Source organism: Physcomitrium patens, chromosome 17 (assembly GCF_059467195.1).
Source record: "Physcomitrium patens ecotype Gransden chromosome 17, ASM5946719v1, whole genome shotgun sequence".
NCBI lineage: Eukaryota > Viridiplantae > Streptophyta > Bryopsida > Funariales > Funariaceae > Physcomitrium > Physcomitrium patens.
The window spans coordinates 1,774,828-1,789,856 of NC_143426.1; the positions used below are offsets into that span (position 1 = coordinate 1,774,828).

Sequence of the window (15,029 nt, forward strand, 5' to 3'; positions counted from 1 at the left end):
TCAAACTAGAGCCTCGTTTTAAATGCCTTCACCGACAGGGAGTCAAGTAAATGCGGTACAGACACGTGTCAGCTGCTGCTGCACCCCTAAAAAATCCCGGGTTATTTGGGAACACGGGTCCTCGTTCGGACCGGGTCCCCACCCGCGATACGATCGTCGAACCCTAAAAGGTGGCCTGGATCGTTCGAGGCCAAATTGGACTGGACTGCCCTTGATGGAGCAAATTGGACTGGACAATTCTCGAGGTTTCCAGGTGTTTCTGGAGACCTTCACCTTGTTACAGAAATCAACAGAAAAATTATTCACGTCTGCTATGTATTGAAGCTTCTGTGTGTGTTTTTGTACAGTATTGTATAGTAATTCTACGCCATGTCGTGGTCGATGATGCATCTTCAACTGGCCGTAGTCGGCTACACTGTTACGGCGAAGAGCTCAGTCTTGTGGATAACTGATGCTGCTGCTGCTGGGAAGAGTTTGGGGTATTGAATTACGCAGAGACCGCGTCGGTGTAGGTGTGTGAGCGGTGCAGAGGTATCGCAAGTTGTGATATAGCGAGGAGGTTTGTGGTAGGGGGGAGACGGTGAGAGGACGGTGAAAGGTTGTGAGAGAAGAAGAGGGAGACGGGAGAAGATCAGAGGAAAGAAATGGGGGTTGATTACTATAATGTGTTGAAGGTGCCGAAGACGGCAACGGAGGATGATTTGAAGAAAGCGTATAGGAAGTTGGCGATGAAATGGCATCCAGACAAGAATCCGAACAACAAGAAAGAGGCGGAGGCGAAGTTTAAGCAGATATCGGAGGCTTACGAGGTGTTGAGTGATCCGCAGAAGAGGTTGATTTATGATCAGGAAGGAGAGGAAGGTCTGAAAGGTGGTGTGCCACCTGCAGGCTCTTCTCATGGCTTTTCAAATGGCTCAGGGGGGGCGCATTCCTTTAGATATAATCCCAGGAATGCTGAAGATATCTTTGCTGAGTTTTTTGGAGGTGGAAATTGGTTTGGAGGTATGGGTGGAAGGGGAAGTAGAGGAGGTCCTTTCGGCGATGGCATGTTCGGCGGGTTTGGAGGTGGTGAGAGCGTGTTCCGGAGCCCTGATGGGAGCCAAGGATTTCGGTCTTTTGGAGAAGGGCCTTCACACGCGCAACCTCGGAAGGCCGCCCCGGTGGAGAATAAGCTGTTGTGCAGCTTAGAGGAGCTGTACAAGGGGTCCACGAGGAAGATGAAGATTTCGAGGAGTATTGCGGATGCCAGCGGCAAGACGATGCCGGTGGAGGAAATCCTGACAATTGAGGTGAAGCCTGGGTGGAAGAAGGGAACGAAGATCACATTCCCCGAGAAGGGCAATGAGCAACCGGGCATGTTGGCTGCCGACCTGGTGTTCGTGATCGACGAGAAACCTCACGACACGTTCAAGCGGGACGGAAATGACCTAATCGTGACGAAGAAGATATCGCTGGTGGAGGCACTGTCAGGGTGCAGCTTCACGTTGGGGTCACTGGACGGGAGGTCTCTGACGGTGAGCATACCGGACGTGATTCATCCGGGATACGAGAAGGTGCTGGCAAAGGAGGGAATGCCGGTGGCGAAGGAGCCGGGTAGGAGAGGCAATTTGCGGATCAAGTTCGACATTGACTTTCCGACGAGATTGAGCGCGGAGCAGAAGGCAGGGTTGAAGAGGCTGCTGGGAGGCGTGTGAAGGAGGGAATGGTGTGGCAGGACGGTGTTGTGCAGCGCGAGGTGATGATGTGCAGTATTATACATTCATTAGAGCGATTGGTGTCATATTGTGCATAGATGTAGGGAGGAAGTGGAGGTGGTGAGAAGGAAGTGTTTATTTGTATGCACTTGTTCCACTACGAGATTAGATTGCTACTCTTGTAGGAGAGAATAAAAACGTTTTCTCGACACTTTCGTCTGCTTGTTTTTGTCCTCTAATTGGTCGCCCTGTTTCGATGATCGGGGAGAGTGACATTTCGCTGCATTTGATACTTCTTTTACATACATATACGCACATACTCACTCACATATGTGTGTAACAGCGAGTGTGGGTGTGTATGTGTCTTTTGCCCAATGGCGGGTTCCTCTGAGGTTATCTCGCCAATTTTGTGTGCTGGTTAAGCTTTTTCTTTTGTCGTTTATGTCGTAGCATTTGCCTTGTTCGTAAAAGTTCTGTTTCGGGGGATGTTTTAGGGTAGAATAGTGTCTGAGCTCGTTTTGAACGCTTTCGTTGAGGTTTGCGGAGGGATGTGATTTTTTTGCGTCATAATATCTTTTAATTGAGTCTAGTTGTTGAATGTACTCTCTACTTGTTGAATATGAAGATCTCATATGTGAGGCACAGAAGTTATCTGCCACCTCGAAATACGTGGAGTTTAACTAGCACTTCTGAGTTTATGAATCAAGTTGCAAGTGCAACCATGGTTGTTCGAGAATAGTTATGCTCCAAGTATAATTCGAAAGTCGTGTCACTCTGGATGATCGCATTGGCAAGGTTTATAGCGTCTGAACATGGAGATTACTCTTACAAGGCATGCATTAAGTGCAGTTGGGTTTTCTTACATGGTGTAGGTTTGAAGATGGCTAAGCATAACGCTGGCAAGTTTATATAAGTTATTAGAAGCTTTCCTGCTTGTCCCTCGTGGTAGCCTTTTTTTGTTTGGATTCTCAATTCAAGGCTTTCCTATTTTTGAACTGGCTGCTGAAGAACAGTAGAATATGTTGATTTTTAGATTTTTAGTAAGGTTGTGTTAGGTAAGTTGTACTCTTGAACTGGTACACACTTTTTATATGATAAGACGTTCAACTTTTTTCCTTCGTATAAATTGAATTTTTGCTAAGCTTTGAGCAAGTAGATTGTTTGAGGATGAGATTCAAGTCCTACCTTTCATGCAATAATGGATCCAAGTCGCATAAATGAAATTTAGCTCTGAACTCTTGATGTGAGCACTACAGCTTGTATAAATACAAAAGGAAGTTTTGCTTGATCAGACTGCAGATTGTGAGTAAGATAATCGCTATTGCAGCAGACCGTATTCAGCTTATTTAGGAACTTCTGGTTCGAGGATGTTTGAATTTGAACAGTGATTTATTCTTCACTCGTACGCAAGTAAGTTTCTCGAACCTGCTTTTAGATCCACGTCAAGTAGGTCACTGGTGTGTACCCTAGTCTCTTGGAAATTCGCTCCGGTAACAATGTTATCCACGAGGGTATTACAGTTTGTGTCTAGTATTATTTTTCTACTTAATCGCTGGGTGATGTGCATAGATTGAGAAAGTCTGGCATCCTAATAAACAGCATTGAATGAGCGCAGTTGCTATGCAAAGAGATTCCTCGTCGCTGCACCGCTCAACAGTGTGACATGCACATTTTCTGAGATAATTCACAGCTTTCTTTCTTCTGCTTTGCAATGTCATGATTTGAATTGTTGTTGTCGATCATGGTGAGATCACGGTGTGACTTGAGAGATGCACATTGTTGATGGATTGGATCCCCTTTGGATTGGAGTTGCTGGTCAGGTACTCAGGTATTTCAAGGTTGAAGCATGAGGGTGTTTAACTTTTAAGCTACATGACAAATGCGCCTTCAGTTATTTTCTTTAGCAGGCCTTTGGAACATAAGTGTGGACTTTGAAATTTATCCCTGACATTGAGCTTTGGTTGTCCAAATTTTGTGATGTACAATCATTTGTTGTGTGACAAGAAATTTGAGATGTGCTGAATGTAAGGCGGCTTGTGTGTACAGCAGCTGGATCACTTGAATGACTTGCTAACTGTTTATGGTTTGCATGCCACTCGTTCTCACTCGTGGTGCATGTGTCACAGCTTTTTCTTTGTTGTATTACTGAAATCAGTGTTGTCGCCTTGAAAGCCAAGATATATTGTGTAGGAAATTTGGCATGTTACGAATTGATAATAGTTTGATAAGAAGTCCATTTATGCTCTTCAACGTGATGGTAATTTTCTAAAGTCAATTGTTGTAAAGCTGGAAGTTTATTGGCATGCTATTTACAATAGGTTGGAAGACAAATGCTTTGTTCCATGCTGAAATTCAATATTGTTCCATAGAATATATATTTATTTTTATCATTCATTGATTTAATTGTAACCTTTTCATTTTTAATTTCTTCGTTTTTTTTTATAAGTTAGATTAATTTTTTACTTAAATTTTTTCAAATTAAATCTTAAACTTTTGTGTCATTCTATTTGGATGTTGCCTAAATAAGTGTCACATCTTTTTATAATCTTTTAATTTGTGTAATTGTTTAAAAATTCTTTTGGTTTTTGTTTTATTAAAGTAATAATTTTGAACATTAATTAAAAGAAGAGAATTATACATTCTAAAATTTGGCTATCTTAAGTGGGATTATTTTGTTGGATATATTAATGGAGCATAGGAGTCTATAAAATATACATACATTTTTAGGCTAAAAGTTTGCAAAGAAAAGAAAATAGATGTTAGTTAATAAAGTTAATCTCATAGTAGAGTGCTTTTGTGTTGTAAATGTTTTTAAGTCCATTTGATCTAGATGCCAAAATTTTGGTGAAAACAACAAAAAAAACAACATTTGTTCATAAACAACATGATGTAGACTTCAAAAAAAAAAATTAAAAATTGTATCAAATTGTATTTTGAATAAAAATTAGAATAATTAAATAAAAAACATTCATATTTTTAAAATTTATTTTTTTAAATATATATATATATATATATATATATGTATATATCTGTATATTTCAAAGGTCCAATTTTATTTTTTCATTGTCAAATGAGTTGTTGTGAAGACTTAATACTACATCAAAACTCATTGAAAAAGACTAGTGGTTGGTAGTAAGTTTATAAATAGTATAGATTTAAAAATTTAAAAATTTATTTTTATATAGCTTATTTTTCAGATCCTTCATTATGGTGATAAGTGTTTTGATTTTGTTTACAAGTGACTTTATTCTTTTGAAGTTTTCAATTTTGGATCTTTGATACATCTTCCAATAGCTGTTGGGTCTATCACCAAAGTAATAGGCATCTAGATTCAAATTTTGATTAACTCTTAATCACCTAAAATTCTCCCTCTGGCTTGTTGAGTTCAAATCTCCTTCATGATAGCCTCTTGTCCCCTTTCTTTGATTTATGGAGCTTTGATATGGACAGCATGCACCATGTTGATATGTGAGAGCAAAAGCTTTAGACTCTTTTTTTGATCTGTTAGTTCTCTTATTCATCTCTTCATTCAAAAGTCTAGTTTCTACATCTATGTACAAAGACAGCATCTCCTTGTTCATGATTACTGGTTTGATCATCTTGTAATCTATAAGAGAGGTTCTTCAATGTGTAATATATAATTACTATTTTTAGATAATTCTATCTAATTTACTACTTCTTTCACATTGCCTAGATAGGCATCCATATTGCTTGTTTTTTAAATTGTAAAGAATTCATCTATTGATGACATTTGTCCCAATGTAGTATCTATTTTGTATTGAAATTTCAAAAATATCCAATACTTGTATTATTCTAAATAGCATTTCAGCAACTTCAATAGTAAGTTGTCTTTCATGTTGCTATTGATAGCATCGAGGACAATCTATTTGCTGCATTCTTTTAACTCATCCATAATAAGGTTTGGTATACTAATACAAAAATTATAAAGACCATTTCTTAATATAATATTTTTTTATTTAGAATGACTATGTCTTATAATTTTTTGTACTTATCAAGTGATAAACTTTTGAAATTAAAGACTAAATGTTTACATATGAGTTTAATGTATTTTTCAATGCACTTATTATCAAGTTTGTAACTATACCAAGGCTCTTAGAAATGCAATTCCTATATATTTAGATTTATTCTTTGTCATTGCTACAATCAACTCACAATCTACTTACTGGTCTATCTATCAACTTATACTCTAATACTATATAGAATAGTAATGGTAGAAGATATATACTATAAAACATAAGTACAAATGTTTAAGAAAAAATAGAACTACTAAAAATTACATGAAGATTGATGCAATGTTATAGTCTCTAAAAAACCATTAAGACAATTGCCTGATTTTGTAAATAAATAAAAGCACTTATGTTCTTTTGATCATAAAACATTTTTTATCTAAAAAAATTTGTTGTCTTTTAGCCTCTATCGTCTTCATTCAAGAATGTTTGTAATCTTCCAATATTTTTTATTTTTTAATCAAGGTCTCTTGTCTTCTTCAACATTTGTTATCTTCCAACATTATTGACTTGTAACAATTCTTTGTTTATAGTAATAATGTAATTGGTACTTTTTTATAAATTCTCTATCTCTACTGACTATTTCTTAAAGACCTTTCTAAATATATTTACATGATTTCACATAACATATACTAATTTGTTCAAAGCCAAATTATTCAATAACTTTTGATTTTTTTAAAATCTATCTTAAATATATTTTTATAGGAAAAAATCCTTTCCTTCCATTGCTCTATTATATTCTCCACTTCTACATTTGTCTACTTTTGGAGTTCTTCTTCTAACTAGTACTTGGTCTAGAAGAACTCATTTTTCAATCCTTGAATCTTTTGAATCTGATCTTCTATTACATTTTTATTTTTATTTTTATTTTTTGTCATGGTTGTTTCTAATTCTTTAATATAAGCTGCAAATTTTTAAAAGTTCTCTTGCAGTCTTTTTTTTTTTTTTTTTGTTTATTTTTTTAGTTTTGGCCTTCTTATATGCTTTTCATTCTCTTTAGCAAGCTTTAATGACATATTCTACTTTGTTGTATTCTAGTCACGCACATACATATTTATTCTAATATTTATCTATATGATTAAATAAAAATAGATAAAAATAAATTTATTTCATAATTTTTTCTAGAAAAGCTTTTTAAAAACTTTAAAGATGTTGCTTTATTTTAGATGTATTTGTAGTTGATTGGTAGATTAAAAACTTGGTAAAAAAATTAACCAAGTATTAGTAGCTTGCAGAATAAGCTAACTATGTGGCACACATATAGAAAACTTGCCTTATAAATTAAAATACATGTCTTATAAAGTCAACATGTTTTGGAGGTCCTATAGGATATTGCCATATAGCTTCTAGTTAAGAGTACATACGGAGACAAGAGTGAAGCCTGTTACACTCTTGTCAATGCCTTTTTAATCTTTAGTCTTATTTTAAGACTTTTTAATCTTCTTGTCTTTAGCAATAGCCATTCTAATTTAATACTGTACCATCTTTGAATGATTTTTTAGTCTTTTTGAGTGACATAAGAGTGTATTGAGGTTTTCTTTCTTTTAGATTCATGTCCTTGATAATTTGATAAGAGTGCTAATTCATTATTCTTGTCTTATTTTAGAAGTGAGTGGATTACTCTACTTTTATTGTTGTATTTTGAAGATTGTTGAGTATCTACTTTTAAACAAATTGTTTAATTTTTTAACATTGATATCTTCCTTAAAAAAAACAAATTATACCTCTTTCTGGAAATTTTTATTTAATATTAGAAGTTATAAATTAATATTATTTAATTTGACTTATAGATTTTTTAAATTTTTTGAAAGAGAAGAAAATATCATAGATACTACATTTGACAGAAGAAAGAATAGATTTGCAATTATTGTTGATCTTCAAGAATTTATCAATACTCTTAGGATAGAAATTTCATACATTACAAGCATCAACCATGGAAATACTAATCCTATGCCTATGGTAGAATTTTAGAGTCTATATCAAAAAATTGTATAATTGAAGGAAGAAAGTAAATCAGCTTTATAACTAAATTTAAGAAGTTTTGCTTCTACAAGTATAGTAGGGACAAGGATTAGTATAATTAAGAAGTTTGATGGAAAAATATCAAAATTTTGAAGATTTTTGCAATAAGTCAAGGTCTATCTAAGGTTGCATTTCTTCTAATATCTTGATGGATTTACTCAAGTTGGATTCATAGATACACTTTTATCTAGAATTATTTTTTTTATTTTATTTTTTACCTTTGATAGAAAAGGATTTACAACTCTTTTATGATTTTAATTCATTTTTAGAAGTATTTATGACTACATTCAAAAAAAGTGAATGAAAAAGACTAGCAAAGACCAAACTCTTATCTTTACAACAAGGATTTCAATCAGCCACCATATATGCTGCTGAATTCCAAAACTTCACTTGCAACATGGATTATAATGACAAAGCCTTTATCAATAAATTTTGATATGGATTGAAGGATAACATCAAAGATTTGTTATTGATAATGTTAATAGAAAAATCTTTAGAATAATTTATTGCTCAAATCATTGCATGTAACAATCAATTATTTGAAAGACGTCAAGAACAAAGACTTAGATAGACAAGCCAAGTAATGATGATAGCTCCTAAGTTTTTAGAAACTTATTTATCAAGGCCTAAATCAATGAAAATTGATACAATACACTTTAAATCCCTCTTTAAGTAAGAAAAGACTAATGGCGTCTAGTAGATTTGTACTTATATTATGGAGAAGCTTAGTACATTGCTCAAAATTTTCCAAAGAAATAACACAATTACATAATAAAAAGTATAATTGCTAAAGAAGACAATGTCTCAAAAAATAAAATTTTCCAACAATAATAGGAATCGTGGGGCTAGAATCATATACAACACTTAATAAAGGTCCTATTCTTTCTTTAAATCCTTCATCTTATTTTATAATAGATATATGTTTACGACCTAAAAATCACAAATTCTTTGTATTATTAGATTTAGGAGCTTTAACCTATTTTATAGACAAAGACTTTGTCAAAAAATAAGAAATATCTTAAATCAAGAAATCTAAATCCATACATATAGAAGTCATAGAGGGTCATTTTTTGTCTTCTAGAGATGTTAATCATAAGATATTTTTTTTAGATGTAGCAATTAAAGATCATAATAGTGAGATAATATTTAATGTAATAAGATCTCCCTCTAATCTAGCTATTTTAGAATTATCATGGTTAAAAAAATATAATCTTTAGATAGATTAGATTTATTATAACCTTAATTTTTTTTTATAGTTTAATCCAAAATTTTGATAGTAAAATAGAAATAGATAAGCCTAGTACATCCAAATCCTTATTAATAGATATAAGAGCTTTCATGAATGTGGCAAAAAAAGGCCATCTTTTGCTATATATGCCACACCCATTTTTAATGGCAAAAAGACATCAAGTGATACTTCTAACCAATATCAAGATTTTTAGGACATTTTGGAAAAGTTGAATGTAAATATTCTTCCAAAGCATTGATCCTATGATTATTCAATTGTTCTATAAGAAGGAGCTCAATTATTATTTGGTCCAATCTACAGCTTATTGCAAAATGAGTTGGTTGCACTAAATGAATACACTAATGAGAATTTGGCTAAAAACTTCTTATGCCACTCAAATTTTTTTAATAGGAGCTCCTATCTTATTTGTAAAGAAAAAAGATGGATCTATGTAGATGTATATAGACTATCAAGGACTTAACAAGATCACCATTAAGTGTAAGTATCACCTACTTTTGATTTCAAGACTTTTTGACCAATTCTAAAAATACAAAAGAATATGAATTTTATCTTTGTCATATGTAATAAAAACTTAGAGATGTAGGATTATATGCAAAGAAAAAAAAGTGTATATTCTACATTACTCAAGTTGATTTTTTAGGATACAACATTTCCAATAAAGAATTAATGATAGATCCTAAGAAGGTCCAAACTATCATGCATTGTGAGGTCTCAAAAACAGTCAAAGATATGTAATATTTTTTGGAATTTGTAAAATATTATTGAATCTTCATCAAAAGCTTTTCTTAAGTTATAACTCATCTTATACATCTAACATATAAAGACAAACTTGAATGGAGCAAAGAACTAGAAATATCTTTTGAAGTCTTAAAGACAACATTTATTTTAGCACTAATTTTGTATTGTGTCAATTTTTTTAAGGCATCTTCATGGAAAAAAATGTATTGAACTTTGTTATGAATGTTATTTATCACAAATGAGAGTAAATAATAAGCTCTATTTGTTTGCTTTTTATTCTAAGAAATTTTCAACAGTTGAGATTAATTACAAGATCCACAACAAAGAACTTCTTGCAATTATAGATTCATTTTAAAAATGGTATCATTATCTAAAAGATTCTTTTAGTCTACTTATTATATATATGGATGACAAGAATCTCAAACACTTCATATTGACATGTATTTTGAATTGTCACTAAGGCCATTTGAGTATGTCTTTATCAAGATTTTATTTCAAGATCACCTATAGACTTAGAAAATAATAAGATTTATCAAATGTCCTTTCTAAATGTTCTTATCTTATACCAAAAGAAAAAAATGTAGCTTTTAATTAACAAAAAATAATTCTCTTGAAGCCAAAGCATTTTCATCTTTGAGTAATAAAATCAACATTGATTGATGATTCAACCTTTGTCAAGCAAATTCAATCAAGTATGTCTTTTGATCCTCTTGATCATGATATCAAGAATAATTCTTTTAAGTCTCATGATACTTTCAAGTTTGAATTTAAGAATAATCTATTCTATTTTGAAGGAAAATTATATATTCTAAAAGGCAAAGTAAAATTATATATTCTAAAAAATAAAGTGCAATTATATGTTCTTCAAGCTTGTTATGACTTTCTAGTGGCCGGATATTTTGGATACAATAAGACTTTAGAATTAATATCTGAAGATTTTTGGTGATCTTAAATATGAAAGGTAGTTAAATACTTTTTATAATCATGTGATATTTGTTCAAGATCCAAAATTCCTTGTCATAGACTTTATGGACTTCTTCAATCATTACTTATTTTAGAACAATTATGGTCTTCTGTTTCTATAGATTTTATTATAAATCTTTCAATCTCAAGTTTATATGATTCTATAATTATAATAATAGATCATTTTATCAAGTTAACATATTTTGTATTATATACAAAATCTATCATAAGTAAAGAAATGGCTAATTTTTTTTTTGATAATATTTATCACTATTTTAGATTGACAAAATATATTATATTAGATAAGGTGATTCAATTTATATCAAGATTTAGGAGAACCTTTTTTAAGATATAAAAAATGGATAAAAATCTTTTTTAAATTTTTTTATCTTTAAATTGATAGGCAAATAAAATAAATAAATAAAATTTTGGAGTAGTATTTGAGGTGTACCATCAATTATCATCAAGATGATTAAACAATTCTTTTTCCATTAGTAGAATTTGCATACAATAATTTGATATATTCTTCTATTCAACAAACACCTTTTTTTTGCCAATTATGGTTATCATCTATGACTTGATATTTTTTACTTTTCAAAAGTTGATAAACTTGTGATAGAAGATTTGACAAATTATTTGTCAAAACTATATGCAAAAATGAAAGCACAATTAAAAGAATCTCAAGAACAACAAAAGATCAATGAGGATACCTATCGAAAGGAACAACCACAATTCAACGTAGGTGATAAGGTATGGCTACTTTGTTGCAATATTGTAATCGTCGTTTGACTCGGACTCAAAACACCAAGATATTTGATCAGTATAGGTGGGTTCGATCTCGGGAAAAGACTCGTTGTATGAATTGGATATGTTATGTTACAATTGATTATGTATTAATTATCTAAAACTTCCAAAGTTCTCTTCCTCATCTCAATTCAATCCCTTCACAATCTCTACAATCGTTCACTGCCCTGCAGCTACTAAATATCACTGACATTTTTGACATCTACAGGATGCTTAATCTCTTTCCACAGTACTTCAATTCTCAATTTCTTTACTTTTACTCAATCTTCCAGTGCTACTATCACAATGCAATAATCTCTATTATCACAATCACACTTTCTTTCTCCAAATTAATTAATTCGAATTCATAATTTTCAATATCTCAATCACAGTTTTAGCAATCCTTTTCTTAAATCCAATACTAAAGAAAAACACAAAAGCAAAGAAAACAAAAGGGTAGCTCTAAGCTTTACCTTGGCTCACGACTATCACAGTCTGGCCTCCATTCCTTCTTCCTCAACCTCTTTATCCTATCAAAATATGAATCGTCATTCAGCAGATTCCACAGGTTGTGAAACTTTGGCTTCTTAACCGCATATGTTCCTAACTTCCTACTATTAACAACTAATCAAACTAACCATTCATCTAAATCCCAACATTACTATTATTTAACCGATAACGAACCAGAAAAGTCATTTATACATTCTACATAGCCCCACTCCTTACTGTGCAGCGTCCTTGCAAACCACCTCGTATTACATTTTACAATATCACCACATCATTGGCTTCCTCCAATGTCTGAACCTCTGGTCCGCCTTGGTCCGTTTCATCATTTCCATAAGTGAGATTGGTTTCGACTTCTTGAGCTTCTTCTCCAACTCCCTCTCCCACTTGCTCTCCGTTCAATAAAGCTGTCAAGTCCTCGTTAAGTGCTCCCAATTCCCGAACCTGAGACTCCAAAAGCGCAATTTGGGTGTCTCGCTCTTTCAGCTACTCCTCCAGGGCATGCACCTGTTTCTCTAATTCCTGTAAAGATGTACTTGCTGGATTGACCTCTCCCTGCTGCGTGGTAACTGTAATCATTTCTGCCTCCAATTCGGCAATCCTTCTCTTCAATTGTTCGTTCTCCAACTTCGAGCTCTCCGATTGTCTCCGAAAATCGTCCTCCAATTTGGATCTCCCGGCTTCCAATTCCGCCACCCTATTCTTCTGCTCCTGGTATTGGTTCCGTAACTCCATACACTCCTGCTTGGTAAGCTCTATCAGACTCTTTGCGAACTTGTTTTCGTTGGCCCATTCCGCTTGGGTCTTCTTGAATTGGTGCTCTAATCTTGAATATTTGAGAGCGTCCGTTACTGAAGTACATTGTAAATTCCCAATCTTCTTCTTCTGATCCTCTATGATCTTGTCCTTCTCCTCCAGTACCTGTCTAAGGCTGAATTCATTGCCCATTTTCTCAACGGCCATCTGCAATTGAGTAATTTGTGCCGAGATTAACTCCTTGAGTTCTCTTGCCTGCTGACCAACTCCCGATAAACCCACCCGTTGATAATACTCTACCAGTACTGGTAGAGTGACGGCCATATTGGTACTGGGACGACCCAATTCTCTAGATGACGAGCTGACATTGGTCCGTTCGCAATTTCTAGCTTGGCTGCACTCTGCTATTGCCGCTTCCTCGACTTGTTTTGATGGAAATGGCGTTGACTCTAGTCTTGTCTCTGTTGCTACAGTGTCTAGTCTCTCCACTATTAAAGGTTGCTTCAGTTGATATCTAATTGCTTCACACACGTAGTTGGAGCATAATATCGTGGTGACCTTCCCTGTTCTTCTTTTCACGTCCAATTCCGCATCGATTCTGGTCGCAACATATGCTGCCTAATTGAAGACCATCCCCTCCAGCGTCGCAATTGTTGAAAACAATAACCTCCTTGCCATATACGTCGAATGTCGGTTCAGCCCTAATCGCTTCTGCACAAACCGCATCCATTCTCCCAGCTCCGGCGTAAGTGCATCCGCTGTCTTCCACCCTTGATTTTTCTCAAACGCTTCGTTTTCCGACTTGAAGTACTTGCTTGGAATAAAATCAGACTCCAAGTCTCCCGATACTGGTAGCTCACCCATGGGAAGATATAGAACCTTGTTCAACGTCACCTCATCTATACCAATAATTCTCCCATGAACCACACTGGACCCATTTTCTGGATCATAATTCGTCACATATTCCGTTAACAATGCTATATCTATTGGTGGTAGCCTCTGCGAAAACTTTAGAAACCCATACGTCTGCGCCGTGCGAAACTCTCTCTGTCTCCTTTGCGACCAAAAAATGTCGATAGCGACCGGCTCCATGCTCCACAACTCTTACGGTCAATGCTCCATAACTCTTACGCTGTCACTTCAATACTAAATTGGCTTTCTCTCTCCCCCCCCCACCGATATAAAACCCGTCCCGGGTTTATGTAGCATACAGACATAGCCGATTTCCATTTATATGCGTGGTAAATTTAACACCCATAAAGTCTTCCAATGGGACTGAGCCATTGGAAAAACCCTCAATGACTCTGTACGGCCCATGCCACCGAATATGAAATTTTCTTGGAAAATTTTTAAAACGACTGTCATAAAGCAGTACCAAATCATTGGGCATAAAAAATTTTGGTTTTAATTTACTATCATAATAACTTTTTCGTCGCCTTTGAGTGGCCTCCTGTCTCAATAGGGCATTGGTTCGAGTTTCATCCAACTGCTCCAATTGTGCAAAACGAACTTGTAACGACTCCGTATCCCCTAATCATTCCTCCAGTGCAATGCGCAAACTTTGAACTTCGAATTCGATAGGTAATATTGCTTCCTGACCATAAACTAATTGAAAGGGTGTAGCATTAGTCGTAACTTTATATGCAGTACAGTATGCCTACAAAGTGGGAAACAATTTAGTGTCCCAATCCGTGCTTGCATCAGATATTGTCTTGGTGATAATTGTACATAATATGCCGTTGGTCTTTTCTGTTTGGCCATTTGCTCTGGGATGATACGGTGTCGTCTTGCGGTGTTTAATCTCATATTTAGCAGTCAATGCTTCAATTGTACTATTAATGAAATGAGTTCCTCGATCACTGACCAATTCTTTTGGACAGCCAAACCGTGTAATAATATTTTCATATAAGAATGTGGCTACATCACTAGCACTATCAGATTTTGTTGCCTTCGCTTCGGCCCATTTGGTAACATAGTCCGTGGCAACCAATATATACCGTTTTTGTCCATGGCGAGAGACAGGTGCAATTGGGCCCACGAAATCAATACCCCATTTTTCAAAAGATGCCTGTGCCAGAATTGGAACTAACGGCATCGCGGATGTACCTGTAGGACGACCAATTCGCTGGCATGGGTCACAATGACGTGCAAACTGGTGAGCATCCGCAAACATTGTCAGCCACCAATATCCCGCCTGTAAAACTTTGCATGTTGTGCTGTCGCCTGCAAAATGTCCACCACAACTATCCAAATGACATCCTTCCAATATAGTGCGTGCTTCATTCTGATAAA

At 34.5% G+C, this 15,029-nt stretch overlaps 1 protein-coding gene across 1 annotated transcript; it reads left to right on the forward strand.

Moving 5' to 3' along the window:
* The first annotated feature begins 197 nt into the window (after positions 1 to 197).
* On the forward strand, positions 198 to 1,905 carry LOC112294895 (uncharacterized). The gene has a single exon (XM_073539954.2). It carries the CDS (start codon positions 645 to 647, stop codon positions 1,692 to 1,694), a length of 1,050 nt encoding a protein of 349 aa, XP_073396055.1. The 5' UTR covers positions 198 to 644; the 3' UTR covers positions 1,695 to 1,905.
* Positions 1,906 to 15,029: the final 13,124 nt, after the last annotated feature.